Source organism: Ranitomeya imitator, chromosome 10 (genome assembly GCF_032444005.1).
Source record: "Ranitomeya imitator isolate aRanImi1 chromosome 10, aRanImi1.pri, whole genome shotgun sequence".
Classification (NCBI taxonomy): domain Eukaryota; kingdom Metazoa; phylum Chordata; class Amphibia; order Anura; family Dendrobatidae; genus Ranitomeya; species Ranitomeya imitator.
This window is the reverse complement of record NC_091291.1, coordinates 53820079-53842637: the sequence shown is the minus strand read 5'-3', so window position 1 is coordinate 53842637 and position 22559 is coordinate 53820079. Positions and strand designations below refer to the sequence as shown.

At 43.6% G+C, this 22559-nt stretch overlaps 1 protein-coding gene across 1 annotated transcript in view; it reads left to right on the top strand.

The window, feature by feature from the left end:
* LOC138651036 (sulfotransferase 2B1-like) overlaps window positions 1-22294 on the top strand; it is a 114839-nt gene extending 92545 nt beyond the window's left edge. The window contains exons 6-7 of the mRNA XM_069740974.1: window positions 10193-10373; window positions 21865-22294. Coding sequence (XP_069597075.1) covers window positions 10193-10373; window positions 21865-21983 — 300 coding nt within the window. The 3' untranslated portion in view covers window positions 21984-22294. The remainder of the gene's footprint in view (window positions 1-10192; window positions 10374-21864) is intronic.
* Window positions 22295-22559: the final 265 nt, after the last annotated feature.

Sequence of the window (22559 nt, the reverse complement as noted above, 5' to 3'; positions counted from 1 at the left end):
GGCCTCCCATAGTATTAAGGGAGATGTCTCAGCATTGTTATTAAGCTCAAAATATGTTTGAATAGCCTTATTAATACGAGATTTCGTGGAGGGTTTATATAGTAGGGACTCGTTCAGTTGCCATGACCTGCACAAGGAAAATTGTTTGGAGAGAAGCAAGTCAGCTGTTACATAAGAGTGGTCAGAGAAAAGAGAGGGAACTATATGTTTGTTGGATATTGGGTAACAAAGATTTAGGGGCGAATAGATAATCGATTCGATGGTATGAATCATGTGGGTGTGAGAAAAATGTGTAGTCACGTTTAGACGGGTGCATGTAGTGCCATAGATCTATTAGGTTTAGGGAGTGGAGAGCATCTTTCAATCTTGCTTAATCTCTCAGGGAGATTGCACTTTTTTTCTTTGTTGTATCTATGGAGGGTTCGAGAACTAGATTAAAGTCTCCTCCCAAAATGAGCGTGCCCTCCCTGAAATCTCTAATTTTCTTTAATTTAACCAAAAGTCATTTTAATTGTTTCTTTTTGGCGCATAAATATTACAAATAGTAACAGCCACACCAGTCATGATTCCCTTTAGCAATAAAAAATAGCTATCTTTATCTGCCAACTGATCATGGAAGAGAAATGGAATATCTTTAGCTATGGCTATTGATACTCCTTTAGATTTTGTTTGGGGCGAGGTGTCATAAAACCATCTGTCGTAATATGCTTTCCCAAGAGAGGGATTTTTTTTTCAGTGAAGTGTGTTTCTTGTAGAAGCAGCAGGTCGATACCTTTTTTCTTACAATGTGAGAGGGTTTGGCCTCTGGATGCCGGGTAATTGAACTCATTGGTATTAAGACTGAGTAATTGAAATACCTTCTGGTTGTCAGCCATCGGGGGTACTGTGACAGAGAGTATTATCCATCGACGGCAGTCATCCCAAGGTGCCGGATGGAAGGGAGAGAAGGAGGAAGGAGCAAGAGTGGGGGTGAAAAAAGAAGGAATAGAAGGGTTGCAAAGATGAAATATTATATTATGAAAAAGCACAAAATGACATTTAACTAAGTGCAACATAATGAAACTAATGAGCTGGGAGTAGCTAATTACTGCTAATTTTTGCCAGCTAGTAGTGAAAGCAAATTTGACCTTCATTAATCATTATATTGATTAACTGGAACATTACTTTTTAAACAGCATAGAAGTTTCACACAAATAGTTATCAAGAAAAAGTTATTTTTTAAGTAAATTCACAAGAAAGATCAATATTCAATTTAAACCGTTAAAAAAATTATCTGGGGATTTATTCCCCACAGCGAGTTACTTCTGCCACAAGTAAAGGCGTACTCTTCAAGTGTCCGGATCTTTGGTTGGAGTAGATCTTGAGACTTTATGCCTTGTCTTCTGTGATTTAGGAGTAGAGACTGGATGCCAAGGGGATGGGAGAGGGAGAGGTTGTAGTATCGAGGCCGCCTGGAAAGTCTCAATGCCTGGGCATTGGCCCAGGGAGATATGTAGGTCTTTGCATAGCTTTCAAATTTCAGCTGAAGATCTGGCTTGCAATCTTTTATCTTCACTAATAATCTGGATCCTGAACGAAAATAGCCATCGGTATTGTAGTTTTTTTTTTGGAGAACAGCTTTGGTTAATAGTTTAAGCAATTGTCTTTTCTTCAGAGTGATTGCTGAGAGGTCCTGGAATAGTTTGAGATGTGAACCTTCACATTTAATGTCCTGCACGTTTTTGTATCAGATATTTGGTACGAAAATCCAAGAATCTGCACAGTACATCTCGAGGTAGGTCTCCTTGTTTAGGCTTAGAGCGAAGCGCCCTATGTATTCTTACAATTTTCTGACTTTTTGATGTCTTTAGGGTCTTGCTCCAAGAGGAGTGATCGGAAGGTCTCAGTTGCAGCCTTGTTTAGAGCGTCAAAGGCAACAGATTCCGGTAGCCCTTTTATCCGAATGTTATTCCTGCGTTCTTGATTTTCATGGTCTTCTAGAGTGGAATGGACAAGTTGCAGTTGTTCCTCTTGGGCTTTAATGCAGGATAGGATATCATTAGAGTGCTCTGCATAGGTGGGCTGTGCATTTTCTAGAGACTCCAGTCTATGACCCTATTGAGATATTTCTTGTTTGATATCTGTTAATTCTTTTCCGATGGGTTCTAAGGCTTTGGATAAGATTCGCTTAATAAAAGAACGAGTCTCCTCGGTTGGTCTTTGCAGCAAGACCCCATATCAGAATTGATCTCCATATCTGTATCCATTTCTCCCTCTTGTGCTGAGTTAGATGGATAGTTTGTTTTAACAGCACTTGGGGTTGCAAGGCGTTTTTTTAAGTATTTGTCTAGATCCGACTGAGTGGCTAGATTGTTCGTTTTGGTAGATCTAGGTGTCTTAACACCGGATTTAACTATTGTGTGGAAATGCGTAGAAAAGCTTCTAGTTCTTCCCCTAACTAGCAAAAAGGCTTATTAGAATATCATGCTACTTGAGTTTTGCCAAGACAGCGAGAATGACAATTCAAGAGCTGGAGGAGAGAGTAAGCTAAAGCAGGCCAAAAGACTTCTAATAGTTCTCAGAAATAAGCAGTTCTTTTTAGAGGCCACTTGGTGTCAGCGTAGTATCACCGAACTGTATTAAGGCAGTTTTGGTTCTTCTGAAACTGATTTTAGAGAGGTTCTCTGTGTTTCCCATTTATAATGGGAGATGAAGATTAACGTCCCGGGAATAAATTTGAGGACTGTAGAGATGAGTCCGCTTATTATGTTATTAGTTATGTGGAAGATATTGCTAGGCGAACACCAGATGTTTGTGTGGTTCTATAGAAGTGTTAAGGGGTACCAACACTAGCCCCGGGAGGTCAGTCAACAGTGCTTTATGCCTGTGGTGCTGGGTATGGGGCAGCAGGAATACCTGCCAGCAGGAATGGCTGGGAGGCTGAGCTGCTTCTCCCTCAGAGGTGAGCACGGATGTTTCCCTCTGTACTAAGGTACAGTTTCAAAACGGCATCAATAATGGCGCCGAGCTAGGCGAGGCTTGGAGCGCAGGAGGAGACGGACCGCTGGACCCCACACTGAGCCCGTATTTAATTCTCCGTCTCAGTCGGGGCGCTACCCCACGTGTGCAGCACCCGGATGGTACAGAGGGCTGCACACCAGGAGAGGTGAGGCGCCATGGGGACGGCCGCACCAGAGTCTGTGGGAGCGGCGGGGAGCCGATTCAGGTAAGCAATTTTCTTCAGATTTGTGATATATATATATATATATATATATATATATATATATATATATATATATATATATAATTAGATAGATAGATAGAAGAAAAGCCGGCAATTCATGCGTGTGCACAGTAATATCACACTGACAGGTTAGAATAGAATAGATAGAATAGATATATACACATAGAATACATAGATATATAGATGTCAGTGACACACTCATATATGCTGTGTGTATGTATGTATATTACATAGAAGAAAAGCCGGTAATTCATCTGCTGTGTTCTGTAAAATCACTGCAGGAGCCTACAGGATAGAAGATGTGGATTACATACAGTAAATACAATTGGAATAGGTGATGTGAGCTGCCCCATAGATTAACACTGCTCTGAGTGCTATGCGATATTTTCTCGCATAGCACTCATCCATATTCTACAGTAATGTGACGCCGGTCTTAAACTCAGTTACTCATCACTCATGTCATTCAGATTTTTTCATAAACCTATATACAAAAATTCACCAAAGCGTCAGTCAGTGAAATATTTTACCTCACAAAAGGAATCCACTGTGATCCACGGCTGTAATGTCAGTATTGTCTTTTGCTTCCTCCCCTGCCCAGGAGATGTGGTATGCTCCGTACATGGTCAGACACAGACAATTTTTAAAATTAACTTTTGTTAGTGGGAAAACCCCTTTGTGACCGGCTTCCTCTGCCTGTAGACACGTCGCACATCTGCCAGTGGGATCAGCTGAATGATTCACTGCGCCTGCGAGTAATTTGCACAGGCGCAGTAAAACAGACCACCGCCTTCTTTGTGCAGACAGATAGTGGCGGTCACATTAAAACTGCACATGCACTCCTCCTGTACAAAGATGGCGGCAGTCAGTAAATCATTTGGCTGATCTTGGCGGCGGTGTTTTGTGACGGCTTTCCATTGGTGGTACCGCGCAAGAGGCTGTTTGAGTGTTTGAGTGTGTGAGTGTGAATGTGTGTGTGAGAGTGTGTGACTGTGAATGTGAGTGTGTGATTGTGAATTAAAGTGTGTGAGTGTGTGTGTGTGGTGCGTACGGCATATAGAGCATGTCTGTGTGGTGCGACGGTGTTCCGCTGGTGGTACCCCGCAACAGGTTGGTACCAGCAGCAGTTTCCATATTGAGACACCCATCACTTGGGTGTCCCAATATGGCGATCGGTGATCTTCATCACTATTCTGGGATACGGTGACATCTGGACAGAAGAGGAAATGAAAACATTTCAAGGCAATTATATAAATAGATTACTCATACAGCCATATTATATATACAGTGGGGCAAAAAAGTATTTAGTCAGTCAGCAATAGTGCAAGTTCCACCACTTAAAAAGATGAGAGGCGTCTGTCATTTACATCATAGGTAGACCTCAACTATGGTAGACAAACTGAGAAAAAAAAATCCAGAAAATCACATTGTCTGTTTTTTTAACATTTTATTTGCATATTATGGTGGAAAATAAGTATTTGGTCAGAAACAAAATTTCATCTCAATACTTTGTAATATATCCTTTGTTGGCAATGACAGAGGTCAAACGTTTTCTGTAAGTCTTCACAAGGTTGCCACACACTGTTGTTGGTATGTTGGCCCATTCCTCCATGCAGATCTCCTCTAGAGCAGTGATGTTTTTGGCTTTTCGCTTGGCAACACGGACTTTCAACTCCCTCCAAAGGTTTTCTATAGGGTTGAGATCTGGAGACTGGCTAGGCCACTCCAGGACCTTGAAATGCTTCTTACGAAGCCACTCCTTCGTTGCCCTGGCGGTGTGCTTTGGATCATTGTCATGTTGAAAGACCCAGCCACGTTTCATCTTCAATGCCCTTGCTGTTGGAAGGAGGTTTGCACTCAAAATCTCACGATACATGGCCCCATTCATTCTTTCATGTACCCAGATCAGTTGTCCTGACCCCTTTGCAGAGAAACAGCCCCAAAGCATGATGTTTCCACCACCATGCTTTACAGTAGGTATGGTGTTTGATGGATGCAACTCAGTATTCTTTTTCCTCCAAACACGACAAGTTGTGTTTCTACCAAACAGTTCTAGTTTGGTTTCATCAGACCATAGGACATTCTCCCAAAACTCCTCTGGATCATCCAAATGCTCTCTAGCAAACTTCAGACGGGCCCGGACATGTACTGGCTTAAGCAGTGGGACACATCTGGCACTGCAGGATCTGAGTCCATGGTGGCGTAGTGTGTTACTTATGGTAGGCCTTGTTACATTGGTCCCAGCTCTCTACAGTTCATTCACTAGGTCCCCCTGCGTGGTTCTGGGGTTTTTGCTCACCGTTCTTGTGATCATTCTGACCCCACGGGGTGGGATTTTGCGTGGAGCCCCAGATCGAGGGAGATTATTAGTGGTCTTGTATGTCTTCCATTTTCTAATTATTGCTCCCACTGTTGATCTTTTCACTCCAAGCTGGTTGGCTATTGCAGATTCAGTCTTCCCAGCCTGGTGCAGGGCTACAATTTTGTTTCTGGTGTCCTTTGACAGCTCTTTGGTCTTCACCATAGTGGAGTTTGGAGTCAGACTGTTTGAGGGAGTGCACAGGTGTCTTTTTATACTGATAACAAGTTTAAACAGGTGCCATTACTACAGGTAATGAGTGGAGGAAAGAGGAGACTCTTAAAGAAGAAGTTACAGGTCTGTGAGAGCCTGAAATCTTGATTGTTTGTTTCTGACCAAATACTTATTTTCCACCATAATATGCAAATAAAATTAAAAAAAAACAGACAATGTGATTTTCTGGATTTTTTTTTTCTCAGTTAGTCTCCCATAGTTGAGGTCTACCTATGGTGTAAATTACAGACGCCTCTCATCTTTTTAAGTGGTGGAACTTGCACTATTGCTGACTGACTAAATACTTTTTTGCCCCACTGTACATATATATTACATATATATATATATATATATATATATATATATATATTACATATTATACATACATATATATTACATATAGTATTTCTCATACAGCCATAAAATCATAATTACTGGTGATATATACACACACACATATACAGTGCCTTGCGAAAGTATTCGGCTACCTGGAACTTTTCTACCTTTTCCCACATAATATGCTTCAAACATAAAGATATCAAATGTAATTTCTTGGTGAAGAATCAACAAGTGGAACACAACTGTGAAGTTGAATGAAATTTATTGGTTATTTTAAATTTTTGTGGAAATGCGATGCCCCAGGGTCCTGGTCGTCGCAGTGGTATTGCTTTCCTCTCAGGGAGAGTGATGCTATGTTTGGAGGCAAAGAAGGATAACTGCATCCAGGTATCACAAACCTGCAACACATTTCACACCCCAGGCCACCAGGGGGAGATCCTGCTTCTATTTGTTAGGTCACTCCCCACATATATATATAACTGGTAGTCTGTAGGAAAAGTTAGTTCATTTCCTGGCAGAGCTCCAGAGAGGAGTTCTGTTAGTTCCAGACCAGAGTCTGAGGAGGACAGAGGGTTAAAGGAGCTGTGCATACCCTCAGAGCTGCAGCTCCCAGAAGGAGATATTGAAAGGCAGAATTGTATTGCAGCAAGCGTGAAGGAAGTCGAAGCAAAGGAGAGGATACCAGAAGGGGACCAGCCCTACACAGGCTGCCTCCTTCTGAGGCGCAGAATCCTGATAGCTGGAACACCGAGGGAGTAAGGACCATTATGCTTTGCTCCAGAGACCGGCAGGACAGCTAATTGCAAGTTACCTGTCCGTCCTACACCCAGGAGGCACGGTGGCAACCCATGGAGGCCGGGGCATGCTAGAGTCCCTATAAACAGCCTCAAGCCACCAGTCATAAAGGTTTGTACTATCATATGTGGGGGACAGAGAGAAAGACATTACATCTGTGAGACCCTTATGTGAAGCCATAGGCAGTAAGGGACTACAGCACTGCAGCGCAAGGGAAGGCTACTGATTTCCACCTGGACAAGAGAACTCTGGATTTGCCTCCAAACCGGCTGGACTCTGCCTGCCCTGTGTTCTGGTGCCCTGGACTGTGGATGCTGAAGTCTCCAGTAAAGTTAAAGAGACTACAACCTTGTGTCCTCGTTATTCTCTGCGCCTTTCACCATCCACCATCTACACACCGGGAAGCCCTGGGGACATACTTCACCTGTGGGAAGGTATACCATCTAGCTGCCATAACATCACCCCAGCGGACCCCTTAAAGCAGCGTCGGTCACCCTGACCGAATACCACAGATGATGTCACGAACATTCCCCTTAAAGACCTTTCCCCTTTAATACGGACGTCCCAGGGCCACGGACCGGGTCAGCCACCGTGACATCCCCCTGTGTACAGATTCTACAGATTTCTATCATATCCTTGTGGTTATTGGATTTAAGGCATGATTTATATTCTTTTGACCTGGTGCTGCGTACCATTCATCTGGTTGGTGTGCAGTTTAGCATTGTATATCCGCATATCACCACAGGTCTATTTTCTCTGGTTGCCATTCATTTAATGTTCTAGTTTGTATTACTATGTATTGCTATTTTTCACACAGGCAGTGGGTTTATGTGGTGGAGTGTTGCATTGTTTTTAATTGTATTTAACCTTGTTGCCAATAAAGTTTCCTCTTTTATACTATATGATCTTGGATGGTGTGCATACCATATAGTGGCTTCTTTTGTCTTCCCTTTGCCAGCCAAGATATCAGGAATAGTATTGTGGACTTGCACAAGTCTAGTTCATTCTTGGGTACAATTTCAAGATAGGTGCCTTGTTCATATGTACAAACAATTATGTGCAAGTGAAAACAAGATGAAAATGTTCAGCCATCATACCGCTCAGGAGAGAGACGGGTACTCTGTCCCAGAGATGAACGTGCTTTGGTCTGACGTGCATATCAACCCAAGGACAAAAGCAAAAGGCCTTGTGAAGATGATGTCGGAAGCTGGTAAGATTGTGCCAATATTCACAGTGAAACGAGTACTGTATCAACATGGGCTGAAAGTCCACACTGCCAAGAAGAAGCCATTGCTCCAAAAGAAACATAAAAAAGCAAGATTAATGTTTTCAAATGCACACAGAAACAAAGACCTTCATTTTAGGAGACATGTCCTGTGATCTGTTGAAATTAAAAAGTCATTTTTGGGGAAAAATTACCATGTTTACGTTTAAAGGAAAAAGAGAGAAGCTGAGAAGCCTAAGAACACCATACCAACTGTGAAACATGGGGGTGGCAGCATCATTTTGTGGGGTTGTTTTGCTGCAGGAAGGACTTCACAAAATAAATGGCCTCAGGAGATTATGTGGCAATAATGAATCAACATCGTAAGACATCAGCCAGGAAGCAAAAGCTTGGCCAGAAATTGGTCTTCCAAATGGACAGTGACCCAAAGCATACTGCCAAAATGGTGACAAAGTGACTTAAAGATAACAAAATCAATGTTCTAGAGTGGCCACCACAAGGCCCTGATCTTAATTCTTTTGAAAATTTATGGCCAAAGCTGAAAAGGCCGGTGCGAGCAAGGCAACCTACAAACCTGGATCAGTTACACCAGTTTTGTCAGGAGGTATGGGCCCAAATTCTGACCCACTAGTGTTAGAAGCTATTGGAAGGATATCCCAAATGTTTGACCCAAGTCGAAAAATATTTAGAATTGAGAGTCCTCAGTGGTTGATACCTTTTAATGGCTAACTGAAAAGATGGTAACAAATTGCAAGCTTTCGAGACTACACAGGTCTCTTCATCAGGCAAAGACTAAAACAAATTCTGAAGAAAGGGGTCACTGGCGCAGTATGTGAGGGGAGATACCTTATTTGTTTTAGTCTTTGCCTGATGAAGAGACCTGTGTAGTCTCGAAAGCTTGCAATTTGTTACCATCTTTTCAGTTAGCCATTAAAAGGTATCAACCACTGAGGACTCTCAATTCTAAATATTTTTTTATCCACTGGCTAACAAGGTACCAAGATATATTTCTTTCCTGACCCAAGTCGTTCAGTTTAAGGGTAATGGCACCAAATACTAATGAAATGTTTGTAAACTTTTGACTTTGCAGTAAGTAATAAAAATGCCTTAAACTATTCTCTTTCTCTCATTATTCTTGCATTTGGCAAATATTAATAATTATAGTAATCCTAATTGACCTAAAATGGGAAAGGTTTATTCTGATTTGATATCAGATATTGAGAAAAACATGCATAAGTGTCTTTTTATATAGTGCATGTAAACTTCTGGTTTCAACTGTATATATTGTGACGGGGTCACTGGCGCAGTATGTGAGGGGAGATACCTTATTTGGTGGATTATAAGACACACCGGATTATAAGACACAACCCAAATTTTGAGTATAAAAATAGGAAAAAACCTTTTTTTAATAAAATGACGGTGCTTCTTATAATCCATGCATCTTATTACCGGGGGTTGTGGCTGTGGTGAAGCGGAGTCTCAGGGTCGCTGCTGGAGGAGGCAAGAGTGGAGCGCTGCTGCAGACCACAGGGGGTGTTCGGATGTGCACTGCTGCCGGTGTTTGGGCTTTCAAAAATGTCGGCAGAGTCCCCACACCACCAGAGCCCCCACACTTACATGGTTTACTACGTGGTGGACTCCGGGAAAATGGCTGCCAGGGGCGGCACATGCGCAGATGGAGATCTCCGCACTAAGATCTCGGGAGATGAGATCTCAGTGCTAAGTTCAGAACCTCATTCTCGGCATCTGTGGGGGTCCTGTGGGTTGGTCCCACAGCAGTCGGAAAGTTACCCTCTGTCCTATGTATAGGGGATTTCTTTCAAACTTGGTACAACTCATTTAAGTGAATTAGAATGCATTCCTGTACAGTTAATAATAATGATCTTTATTTATATAGCACCAATATATTCCACAGCGCTTGTTTAAATATTAAACATAGTTTCTTAAACCATTTGTGATAAAAAGGAAAGTTTGCTTATTACTTGTACTGTGATATGAATGATACACTATATTTGGGTGTAAATAATTGTCATTTTTTCAGGATCTCCGTGGCTGTGTGGTGAGAATCTCCAAATTCTTAGGACAGGATTTAGATGATGCACAGATTGACTTGGTTGCCGAACATTCAACCTTCAAAGCCATGAAAGAAAATGTAATGTCAAATTGGAGTCAACTTCCAGCTGGAATACTAGACCTAACAAAAGGAAGCTTCATGCGTAAAGGTAACTTTTATTCTTCTAAAGGTACCTTCACACATAACGATATTGTTAACGATATCGTTGCTTTTTGTGACGTAGCAACGATATCGTTAATGAAATCGTTCTGTGTGACAGCGACCAACGATCAGGCCCCTGCTGGGAGATCGTTGGTCGCTGAATAAAGTCCAGAACTTTATTTCGTCGCTGGACTCCTGCTGACATCGCTGGATCGGCGTGTGTGACACCGATCCAGCGATGTCTTCACTGGTAACCAGGGTAAACATCGGGTAACTAAGCGCAGGGCCGCGCTTAGTAACCCGATGTTTACCCTGGTTACCATCCTAAAAGTAAAAAAAAACAAACGCTACATACTTACCTACAGCCGTCTGTCCTCCAGCGCTGTGCTCTGCACTCCTCCTGTACTGGCTGTGAGCGTCGGTCAGCCGGAAAGCAGAGCGGTGACGTCACCGCTCTGCTTTCCGGCCGCTGTGCTCACACAGACAGTACAGGAGGAGTGCAGAGCACAGCGCTGGAGGACAGACGGCTGTAGGTAAGTATGTAGCGTTTGTTTTTTTTTACTTTTAGGATGGTAACCAGGGTAAACATCGGGTTACTGTGTGACAGCTCTCCAGCGACCAAACAGCGACGCTGCAGCGATCCGGATCGTTGTCGGTATCGCTGCAGCGTCGCTTAATGTGAAGGTACCTTAATTAATTAATTAATTTAAATTAGTGTAAAACACTTTGAAAAGTTGCCAAATTTTTGGGTAGTGAGGAGTTGTACAAAAATGTTGCTACTTTTGGGATTTTCACACCAGATTGAATCAGCTACGCCAAAAGGAGCAGAGCCAAGCTAGAATGGGTCCTGGCTACCTCATTAAATTCTGCAAAAGTGCTTGAGTCTAAATGACTTGGCCCCAATAACTCTGTAGCAGAGAAAGTTAATTAGGTGGACTGCATTATTACCTTTGATAACTCTTGTTTATGTAGAAACAAACATAATATTTATCACTCCTTGACTTTCTCAGTTTTCTTTTTTTCTCTTTTTGTTGTTCATCCCACCTTTTATTATTACTATTTTTTGTAATCAACATAGTCATATGAGGGATTGCTTTTTGAAGGGCAAATTGCAGTTTTTAATGGCAGCATTTCATTTACAAAACAATGTATATTAAAAAAGAAATTCTGACTGACATTTCAGATCACACACTAAACAGGAAAATTACATTTTAACTTTTTTTATTTCTGACAATGGAGCTGTTGTAAGGACTCAATTTTTTACAAGGCGAATCTGTAGCTGTTTTTAGCATTTTGATGGTGTGCACAAAAACTGTTTGATCACTTTTTACTCTATTGGGAGGCAAAGTGACTAAATACAGCAATTCCAGCATATTTTTTACGGAGTTCACTGTGCTGGATAATTTAAATTACACTAGGTTCTTTTTTCCTTTTTATTTACTAAACTAGCTGAAGAGCCCGGCGTTACCTGGGCATAGTAAATATCTGTGGTTAGTTATAGCACCTCACTTCTCTTATTTTCCCATCACGCTTCTCATTTTCCCAATCACATCTTTCATTTTCCCCCTCACACCTCTCATTTTCTCCCTCACACCTCTCATTTTCCCCCTCACATCTCTCATTTTCTCCCTCACTCCTCTCATTCCCCCCTAACACTTGTCATTTCAACCTCACATCTGTCATTTTCTGATCACTCCATTATTTTTCCTCACTCCTCTCATTTTGCACTCACACCTTTTCATTTTCACCTCACACCTCTCATTTTCACCTCATCACCTCAGTATATACATGTTTGTCATCTCCCTTATATATAGTATACATCTGTATGTCATCTCCTGTATATACCTCTATGTCATCTCCCCTGTATATAGTATATACCTGCTGTGTGTCATCTCCCCTATATATAGTATATACCTGAATGTCATCTCCTCCTGTATATAGTATATACCTGTGTGTCATCTCCCCTGTATATAGTATATATCTGAGTGTCATCTCCTCCTGCATATAGTATATACCTGCATGTCATCTTCTATATATAGCATATACCTGTATGTCATCTCCTCCTGTATATAGTATATACCTGTATGTCATCTCCTCCTGTATATATATGTACCTATATGTCATCTCCTCCTCTATATAGTATATACCTGTGTGTCATCTCTCCTGTATATAGTATATACCTGTGTGTCATCTCCTCCTGTATTAGACCTCGTTGACACGTTATTTGCTCAGTATTTTTACCTCAGTATTTGTAAGCTAAATTGGCAGCCTGATAAATCCCCAGCCAACAGGAAGCCCTCCCCCTGGCAGTATATATTAGCTCACACATACACATAATAGACAGGTCATGTGACTGACAGCTGCTGTATTTCCTATATGGTACATTTGTTGCTCTTGTAGTTTGTCTGCTTATTGATCAGATTTTTATTTTTGAAGGATAATGCCAGACTTGTGTGTGTTTTAGGGCGAGTTTCGTTTGTCAAGTTGTGTGTGCTGAGTTGCGTGTGGCGACATGCATGTAGCGACTTTTGTGAGATGAGTTTTGTGTAGCAACATGCGTGTAGCAACTTTTTGTGTGTCGAGTTGCATGTGACAGGTTAGTGTAGCAAGTTGTGTGCAGCAAGTTTTGCGCATGGCGAGTTTTGCGCGTTGCGAGTATTATGTGTGGTGCCTTTTGAGTATGTGCAAGTTTTGTGTGAGGCAACTTTTGCATGTGTTGCAACTTTTGTGCATGTGGCAATTTTTCCGCGTGTGCAAGTTTTGCGTGTGGCGAGTTTTTCATGAGGAGAATTTTGCACTTGTGGCGAGTTTTGCAAGAGCCTAGTTTTTGCATGTGGCGAGTTCTGCGCGTGGCGAGTTTTGAGTGGCGACTTTTGTGTTTTGACTTTTATGTGGCGAGGTTGGTGTATTTGTGGTGAAATGTGTGCTGAGGGTAATATGTGTTCAAGCACGTGGTAGTGTGTGGCGCATTTTGTGTGTGTGTTCATATCCCCGTGTGTGGTGAGTATCCCATGTCGAGGCCCCACCTTAGCAACTGTACGGTATATACTCTTTGGCACCATCGGTCTCATTCTTTAAGTCCCCCTTGTTCACATCTGGCAGCTGTCAATTTGCCTCCTACACTTTTCCTTTCATTTTTTCCCATTATGTAGATAGGGGCAAAATTGGTGAATTGGAAAGCGCGGGGTTAAAATTTCACCTCACAACATAGCCTATGACACTCTCAGGGTCCAGAAGTGTGACTGTGCAAAATTTTGTTTCTGTAGCTGCGACGCCTCCAACACTTTTCCTTTCACTTTTTTCCCCATTATGTAGATAGGGGCAAAATTGTTTGGTGAATTGGAAAGCGCGGGGTTAAAATTTCACCTCACAACATAGCCTATGACGCTCTCGGGGTCCAGACGTGTGACTGGGCAAAATTTTGTTGCTGTAGCTGCGACTCCTCCAACACTTTTCATTTCACTTTTTTCCCCATTATGTAGATAGGGGCAAAATTGTTTGGTGAATTGGAACGCGCAGGGTTAAAATTTCGCCTCACAATTTAGCCTATGACGCTCTCGGGGTCCAGACGTGTGACTGTGCAAAATTTTGTGGCTGTAGCTGCGACGGTGCAGATGCCAATCCCGGACATACACACATACACACACACACACACACATTCAGCTTTATATAGTAGATGAGAAAGAAAGGCTTGAACCTGCAATTTCTCGATTACTAGATATTGACCATAAAATCTAGGACAGATCCACTTGTGAGGTGGTGAATGTGAACAATGTGTGGATTATTGTTGATCGATATGTAAATCACATTTACAGAATGCTGTGAATTAAGGTTTCCATCTTGAAAATCTATATTATATTTAATGGGAGGCAAGGGTCATAGATTGCAATACAAAACTTACATATAGCAAATTAGGATTGTTAGTAATTTTATGGGGTAATGAATTAAAATAACAATCCTAATTTGCCATAAGTAGATTAGATCATTCATATATATCAAATAATCTAATCTATTTATGGCAAATTAGGATTGTCTTTTTAATTTATCACATGATAAGAAATAACAATTTTAATGTAGTTCAGTTAAAGCTAAATTTTATTGACCTGCTAATTTTTAATGAGGCTTTGACTCAGGCTTTTTTTGGATTAGACAACATACGGTACTGCGACGCCCACAAGGGCCGTGGGGTACTTGGAACCGGGTCAGGCAGTTCTTTGGGGAAGTCACGGGACCGTGCAATAAAAATGAAAGCATGGGGAAAAGTTATATGGGATTGATTCGTGACACCACCTGTGGTGTTCGGCAATGAATGGCCGACGCTGCAGTTCAGGTCCACTGGGGCAGATGGTGACGCAGCAAAGATGGTACAGCTCCCCATGGGTAGAGCAAGGCCCTGGGCAGTTATAAGCTAAATTTGATGATGGTAACTGTTGTAATACAGAGCAGGTGACACAGTAAATAATTCTGAGGACACAGCAGGTTGCAGTCTTCACACTTTACTCACAGTCTTTAGATTACAATCACCAGCCAGAAGCCCTGTTATCAGGACTTGAAGGAAAGACCTGAAAGTGAACGCTTTGGGTTATAGTTCTAGAGCCCCCAAGGGCGAGCGGACCTGATGGGACCACCCCCTATTCAGGGAGCATTAGGGACAGGCCCAAGGGGGATGGAACCACAACGGCTGGAGCCAAAGGTGCGACTAAGAATAAATAAAGAGAGAGAAGAGACTGGGGTATGAAGACGGTGGATGAGAACAGAGGACAAACGGGCTCTTATGGAATATGGGTGGTAGATGGGACTAGGAGGACCAGAGACGGAGCGGTGGCAGGATGGTGGAAGAGAGGAAAGAAAAAGGTAATAACAAGCAGGGATAAACTGGAAGGCACGAGTGGACACTGGGCAGGTATGGCGGAGAAACTGAACTGATATGACAGAGACACAGGGCAGGTACAGGTGAGACACAGAGTAGGCACGGGTGAGACACAGGACGGTACAGCTCAACACGTCAACCTTGAGAATAAACGGCCAATTAGCATCAGGGCGATGGAGCACAGGAGCCATAGCAAACCTTTGTTTCAGAGTCTGGAAGGCGTTTACAGCTTCAGAGGTCCAATGATTGGGGTTGACCCCTTTTCGAGCAAGAGCAGAAATTGGTTTGGCTATGGAGGAAAAATGAGGGATAAATTGTCTATAGTAATTGGCAAAGCCAAGAATACGTTGTATTGCTTTTATTCCAAGGGGACGTGGCCAATTGAGGACAGCGGAAACCTTCTCGGAATTCATCTCCATACTGGACTTCGAGACTATGTAAACGAGGAAGGGCAAAGAAGACTGCTCGAAGACACACTTCTCGATCATAGCGAATAGATGATTCTCCCTTAGACGTTGCAAAACTTGACGAAAGTCTCATCGATGGATGGATAAACTCGGAGAAAAGATGAGAATATCGTCAAGGTAGACCACAACACAAGAGTAGAGAAGATCCCGGAATTCATCATTAACAAATTCTTGGAATACCGCAGGAGCATTGCAGAGACCAAACGGCATAACCAAGTACTCATAGTGACCATTACGTGTGTTGAACGCGGTCTTCCACTCATCCCCAGCACGAATTCGAACCAGGTTATTGGCTCCTCGCATGTCGAGCTTGGTACATTTTTGCGCTCCCCTCAGGCAATCAAAGAGCTCTGGGATAAGTGGCAGTGGGTATTTGTTCTTCACCGTGATGTTGTTTAGGCCTCTGTAGTCGATACAAGGACGAAGGGAACCATCCTTTTTCTTTACTAAGAAGAAGCCTTCTCCGTCAGGAGAAGAAGATTTCCAAAAAAAGCCTTTGGCCAGATTCTCCTTAACGTACTCTGACATGGCTAGAGTCTCCGCAGGAGAGAGAGGATAGATCCTTCCTCTAGTAGGAATTGCTCCAGGAAAGAGGTCAACAGGGCAGTTGTAGAGTCGTTGCGGAGGAAGACTCTCCGCTTCTTTCTTGTCGAAGACATCCGAAAAGGAACTATAAACAGAAGGCAACCCAGAGATGAGAGAGAGAGGATGAGGAACACCAACAGGATACACCGGCAGCAGACAACATGCCCTACAGGACTCTCCCCAGCGCAAAATATTACCAGAATGCCAATCCAAGGTGGGCTCGTGGGTTCGAAACCATAGAAGGCTGAGAAGTACCGGATGAGAAATTCTGGCTAAGACATAAAAAACAATTTTCTCCTTATGCAGGGCCCCTACCTGAAGTTCCACCTCTTGCGTAACCTGAGTAATGGTCTCTTGCAGGGGTTTACCATTCGCGGATGCAATGATCCAGGGATATTCTAAGGTTCTCACAGGGACAGAAAATTTAATGACCTCTTAGAGCCTAATAAAATTCCCCGCCGCGCCCGAGTCTACATAGGCGACTGATCAAAAACTTTTAGTACATGCAACAGAATAGACAGAGTAAGGGGTAGAGAGGTATAGCATACACCTAGGGAGGCCTCTCTTACCTGACCTAGGTGAAATTTCCCTGATGCTCTGTACAAGCCCGCAGTAGATGGGAGGCACTCCCGCAGTAAAAACAGAGGTTCTGAGCGCATCTCTCCTTACGACATTGTTCAGACATCTTGATCCAATCGACTTGCATTGGCTCGGGTGCAGACTAAGTGTAGGACGTTCTGAGTCGAGGGCTGGGTGGTCTACGAGTGGAAGGAGGAGGACGAAGAAGTCTTCTCTCACAGGCTCGCTCCTGGAAACGAAGGTCAATACAAGTAGCCAGGGAAATTAAATCCTCCAAAGCAGTTGGGGTATTGCGACCTGCTAACTCATCTTTAATTCGCCCTGAGAGACCCCGCCAGAAGTCTCCCATCAAGGCCTCATTATTCCAACCAAGATAGGAAGATAAAGTATAAAACTGGATAGCGTACTGACCTACAGTAAGAGACCACTGGTGGAGGTTAAACAGAGCTCCTCTAGTAGAAGCTAGGTGTCCCGGCTCATCGAATACACAACGAAAAGTCTCCAGAAAAATTGACAACTGTGAGACCACAGATTCATCGCGCTCCCAGAGGGGGTTAACCCATGCCAAGGCGTCCCCTTCCAGGTGGGAAATCAAGAAGACCACTTTAGCCCAAACAGTAGGGTACTGCAGAGGCAGTAGCTCAAAATGGAGGCGACACTGGTTTAAAAACCCCCCACACTGTTTGGGGTCCCCATTATACCAAGGTGGTTTTGCCAAACTGGGAGGAGGGTGGGGAGCCGAAACAGGGGTGGTAGTAGAGGCGGCCGACTGCAAGGAGAGCAACTGGTTGTCCACCGAAGCCATATAACTGAGAATATGAGCCTGGGTGTCTGGCTGCTGAGTCAACTCCTGTTGCAGACCCACCAGCTGAGAGGAGATCCCAGGATCAGATGTCTGAAACGCAGAGAGGCGAGGGTCCAAAGTTTTCATAAAAGACATAATACGGGTCTGATTTTCCCGTAAGAAGACAAGCTCTTTCTGAGCAGCAGAGGCTCCAGCGGGATCCATGGCCTGGTTATACTATCAGGACTCGAAGGACAGACCCGAAAGTGGACCCTCTGGGTTATAGTTCTAAAGCCTCCAAGGTCGAGCGGACCTGATTGGACCACCCTCATACAGGGAGCGTTAGGGACAGGCCCAAGGGGGATGGAACCACAACGGCTGGAGCCAAAGGGGCGACTAAGGATAAATAAAGAGAGAGAAGAGACTGGGGTATGAAGTCGGTGGATGAGAGCAGAGGACAAACGGGTTCTTATGGAATATGGGTGGTAGATGGGACCAGGAGGACCAGAGACAGAGCAGTGGCACGATGCTGGAAGAGAGGAAAGAAAAAGGTAATAACAAGCAGGGATAAACGGAACTGGAAGGCACGAGTGGACACTGGGCTGGTATGGCGGAGGCACTGAACTGATACGACAGAGGCACAGGGCAGGTACAGTTGAGACACAGGACGGTACGACTGAGGTACAGGGCAGGTATGGCTGAGGCACCGGGCAGGTATGGCTGAGGCACAGGGCAGGTATGGCTGGGGTACAGGGTAGGTATGGCTGAGGCACAGGGCAGGTACGGCTGGGGTACAGGATAGGTACGGCTGAGGTACAGGGCAGGTACGGCTGGGGTACAAGGCAGGTATGGCTGAGGCACAGGAGAGGTATGGCGGAGGCACATGGCAGGGCGGGCAGAGAATGGGATCCAGGGACCAAGGAGAGTACACCAGAAGTAACTAGTAGCTAGTACACTAGCTAGTACAGTAGGTAGTACACTAGCGTAAGTGCGAAAGATAACCAGGCGTCTTACCTGTGCAGATGCCGAGAATAAATATCCGATGGGCGCCGCCATGATGGGGCGGAGCCAGTAGGTCACGACCTCCCAGAGGGCTTAGCGGCAAGAGCAGTGCAACTGCGCAAGCTGGAAGCGCTGATGCACCGAAAGCCTGAGAAGACAGGCGAGGATCGGTGAGGGACCCAGTCGGAGACACGCCGGAGGCAGGCGACGGACGAGTGAGTATTCACCGATGTGACACGTGTCCTCCGGGTTGGTGGTCCAGCTCTCAGGTAGTTATTGAGCACTTTTCTGGGACCCCCTTCTTGTGAACCTGTCCAGGTCGCCTTTCTGCGCTGGCTCACACCCTCCTTCTCGGCGCCTGACCCAAAGTGTTCCAAGCCAGCAGCCTCCGGTGCTGTCAGGTGACGACCTCCTGGTCCCCTTGACCATTTATGGCTGCGTTTTCAGCAATTGTCTGTAGATTTGGCTGTCGCACATACAGATACTCCAGCCTCCAGTTCGCTAGCTGAGTCCTACAGTCTCTCCACTAGTCTGGGGCTGGTTCCCAATGTGACCTGGTCCCTCCACCCGACTACAGTCGGCGTGGATTTGGGCGCCACGGGTGGATTCTTAATTTCCCTGGCCCCTAGGACCCCTTCTCTCTCAAGCTCCTCTCTGTAACTTCCCTCTTCTCCTTCATACTCTTCAGACTCCTCTCCCTCACTCCTCTCCCTCTTACCAACTAACTTCTCCTCCCTCCTGTTTCCATAACAACACCTCACTTCCAAATGTCACTCTTCCTTTATCTATTTCCTCCACCCACACCCTCTACCTAGTTCCCCTCCAGCCTGGGATGGGGCCCTCCCTTGATAGGATTCGCCCAGATCCCCTGGCCTGGAATGGTGTGATGTTGGATGCTAGTATGTGGATACCGGGTAGTACCCCCTCCTTACCCGAGAGTGGGGTACCACACCTCTGGCTGAGGTGCAGCACCTCTGTGACGACTGGACCCTCAGGGGCACCACAGTACTTTTCCCAGGTCATTGATGTCCATTTGTGATTATTTCAAACTGCATTAAATCATTGCATGAGCGCAATGGCTCAATAACATACCTGTGCCCAGGTTGTGGAGGATACAGAGGGTGGTAAGCACTATGTGTGTGGAGATATATGGGAGAGCACAAAGGAAGTTTGGGCTGACATAGGGAGAAGATGAGGGAGCTTCTGGCTCAGGTGAATGCTGATAATGAAGTGCATCATAGCTGGGAAGCCATTACTAGAGGGCGGGTTGTAATCAGCCTTGTAATAACCAGGGAGCGTGGCTGTCCAGAAACTCAGGCTTTTTAGTGTTAGCAGTGCAGGCACTGTCTACCAGAGTTCTAGTAGTCATTTAGACTTTCTTGTGGACCAAATATATTTTTAATATGGGCCCTGAATTTGACATGTATGGTATAACAGCCCCATATACTGTATTTTATGACTAATTCCTTTGTTATATTCAAAATGCTTTCTCTCCTATCTCCCCCTTTTGTTCTTTCTCTATCACAATTATTTTCTTGAGGTAATATCAACGTGAGGTAATTACATGGTTATAATGGTACCTGGACATATTTTAGGACCCCATATAATTGGTGGTTCACATAGGTCAGTTGTGACCATCACATGCAGGTCCTATCATTAGCCCTTGGTAGCAGGGCAGCTATAGATTGTCAGCTGTTCTTCCATTGGTACAGTGAAAATTGGTGGGAAGAATCTATCCCTGATGCTGAGGGGTTTTCTGCCCGTCTTGATGAAAGAAGATCACCACTTTCCTTCACTTCCCAATTTTTATTTTTTGTCACGGTGTTTGTTATGGGGGTTTTTGTCAAACAGCTATGCTCGGTAGTCTTGGCTACTGATTGATTCTTGGTTTGGATATTTAAATACCTGATTAAAGTTTGATGTTTTGTGTTTCATGTGTTATTTATTCTTGAGTTAGCTCATTGATAAACATTGTGGCTTATTTTATGCATACTATGGTATCTATGTTTATTTAATGTATTATTTATTAATGATTTGAGCTTGTGTTACCATGATAATTAGCCATGATATGATCCAACCAAGGGACCATCACCACTATTCTTCTTTTCCACTATTCTCCTTATCTTTATGTTTGTTGTATCCCTCTCCACACACTTAGCCATGGTTCTCTATGACCCCCACTGATGTTTTTATGATTGACTCCTCTCAGCTTCCATAGCCAGCAGGACTCCATCTGGACTTTATTTTCTGCATGATTCCCCTTCTCACTGCATCCAGTGGTCTTATTGAATGTACTGAATTCAAGCGTACTGAAAACCTAGTCAAATCGTGATACTCTCATACTGGTCCTCTATAGAAGTGCCTGTAAGGATGCCGGTAGCTGTCTACTGATTGCACTGTATTAGAATATCATTAAAAGCAACATTCCACCATTTTTAGTGCAGTGATGGAGTGGTGTTAACAATCTAAGTCCCCTGTCCCTAGTATTCTACTTACCAGCTATGGGTTTCAACTTTTATCGGCGCCGCTCCAGTCAGTCTCCAGTAGTTTGCGACCTGCCAGGTCACTTCAGTGTTTGCTGATACTCAACACTTAATGTAAGTCTAATAGAGCCAGAATGAAGTCAGAACGAGGCCTTACTTCCGGTCAGTCAGAAATGGTCTTCAGAACATGGCGATGTAGGATGAGAGTGGTGCCAGGAAGAGCTGAAGATGGAGGCTTGTAAGTATAGTACTAGGGTAAGGGATCTTAGATTAGTAGCACTACTCCAGGGCTGAAATAGAAAATACACTGGAGAGGTGCTTTAGTTGAATGTTATTTGTATGAACTTTTTCTGGTAGTTTTGTGTGCATGTATTTCTGTGATGTATGATTTCATTATTTTCATAACACTGAATCCAATGACACTGCTCCTTTTTGTTTTGGTGTCCAATTCATGCACTTTCTTTTAAAAACACTTTGCTTGAGTTTATTTAAAGTTTAGGTATATAGACGCATAATAGGGCTCCAAAGAAATCTATAGATGCCCTGTCGTGGCTTTGTGCTTGGAGAATTATGAAGCCCAGGTCATATTAGAGCAATCTGGAATAAATGTTACTCTTTAAAAAAAAACTTGGAAACAAAAGAAACAGGAAGTTTCTTTCAGCAATTGACGAAAATTACCATTATTCTATCAATTAATGCACTGTTCCCATTGTACTGTTTTGTTACAGGTGTAGCCGGTGATTGGAAGAACCATTTTACAGTAGCTCAGAGTGAATATTTTGATAAAATCTATGAAGAGAAGATGAAGGATGTCAATGTGAAATTTTTCTGGGAGGAATCTTCATAAAGTCATCATCATCACCTCATTCTGTATATGAAGCAAGAAGTGTTTTCAGGATTGGGTGATGTGGCTTACTCAGGATTGTCAATGCCCATAAAGACACAGTCTATGAAAATAACGGGCCATTGTAATAACCAATACATGTATCTGGGTTTTTTTTTAGTTGCCTGGATGTGGTCTGTGGGCTTATCATGATTGTTATTATTGCCCTGACGTATAGACATTTACCACTTATAGTCTTCAGGTTTCTAAGTATAACTCTAGGCCATTATGGGGCAAATTAGCCAAAAAATAAATAAAAAGGAAGGTTGATTTTCCTTGCTTTGGTTTTAATTAGAATTGAGAGTCCTCAGTGGTTGGCTAATACGGTACCAAGATATATATTTTTGGTTTTAATTGTCATCTATATATCTGTAATTGTCTAAGGAACACTTCCGTCTGTTTGTCTGTCTGTCTGTATGTCTGCCACGGAAATCCCGCGTCACCGATCGCTCGCGGCCGTTAGGCCGTGACCAATCAGCGACGGGCACAGCCCGGCTGAGAATTAGTCCCTCCCTACTTCCGTCTAGTCAGTGCCCGGCG